This window comes from Polistes canadensis, unplaced genomic scaffold (assembly GCF_001313835.1).
Source record: "Polistes canadensis isolate GaletaPanama2010 unplaced genomic scaffold, ASM131383v1 scaffold_197, whole genome shotgun sequence".
Taxonomy (NCBI): Eukaryota; Metazoa; Arthropoda; class Insecta; order Hymenoptera; family Vespidae; genus Polistes; species Polistes canadensis.
In genome coordinates this window covers 212,453-213,664 of record NW_014569744.1, presented here as the reverse complement: position 1 = coordinate 213,664, position 1,212 = coordinate 212,453, and the positions used below count along the sequence as shown (strand labels likewise).

Sequence of the window (1,212 nt, the reverse complement as noted above, 5' to 3'; positions counted from 1 at the left end):
CTTAATTAATTTTTTAACACGATAAAATACGAACTCTATAATTATAATAATAACAATAACAACGATCGCGTTATAATAAAATTTCGATCGAGTAATTAATTAACTAATCCAATTTAACGATCAGTATTTTTTATATTTCATTCCACGAAGAGAATCAATGTTAAAAAGTATTATATTAAAAATAATAATAATAATAATAATAATAATAATAATAATAATAATAATTCATTCGAATCTCTTATTTATTTGCGGTATTTGGAAAAAAATGAAAAGCATGGATTAAAGAGAATGTTATTTCATTCATTTATAATTTTAATTCATTAATAATAAATTAAAGCGCAAGAAAAGAAGGCACTGATTGATTGATCGTTCACGCACTTTTAAGTATTACAAATGAAAATAAAAAAGGTTTTCCTTTTTTTCCAGCCATGTTTCGAACCAAAATTACGAACACCGATGGCAAAGAATAATAATGCGAAAAAGGATGAGAAGAATTCTCTGTTGGATAATATGGAAGGAAATTCGTGCTAACACAAACTAATTAATCGTCTTCTTATTAAATGACGAAAACTCGATGACGGATTCCACGACGACGTAAGCTTCTCGCGAAATTTTTATTCGCGGTGATAGATACGTCTGGTTTGTTGTATGTCTGTCCGTTTGTCTCTACGATGTGCGTGTACATATATAAGAACATTAACATATTTCGCTAAAAAAAAAAAGGAACAGAAAAGAAATTCTATCTACTAGTATTGTTGTTAAGTTTGGTGAATGAAGAAATCGTGTAAAGTGTGCTACTTGCACGTTATGGGGGAGGGGGGGTCAAGATAAAAATTAAAACAAAACTAAAAAAGAAAGGTAGACAAGAAAAGGGACTAAAGTCAAAACAAATGTCTTTAAAAGAAACGTTCTATTCCTTATTAGATCGAATATGTAAAGGGCTGTGCTTATACACAATGATTCGGATCGATTAATGAAATTCAAGCGTGATTTACTTATTGTTTGTTTCTTTTTTTTTTCTTATTCTTATTGTTCTTTTTCTTTTTTTTCTTTTTTCTTTTTTTTTTAGTTAAATAAGTTACGTACTTAGAAGGCAAATTACTTTTTTTTTTCAATGTCTAAACATATAATATATATATATATATATAATATGTAATCTAAATATATACATCTAATATATATATATATATATATTACAGCAATTATAACCAC

General features: G+C 26.7%; 1 protein-coding gene across 1 annotated transcript in view; it reads left to right on the top strand.

Moving 5' to 3' along the window:
* LOC106789705 (protein cueball) overlaps positions 1–907 on the top strand; it is a 9,755-nt gene extending 8,848 nt beyond the window's left edge. The window contains exon 7 of the mRNA XM_014754163.1: positions 427–907. Within this exon, the coding sequence (XP_014609649.1) occupies positions 427–531 (105 nt within the window). The 3' untranslated portion in view covers positions 532–907. The remainder of the gene's footprint in view (positions 1–426) is intronic.
* Positions 908–1,212: the final 305 nt, after the last annotated feature.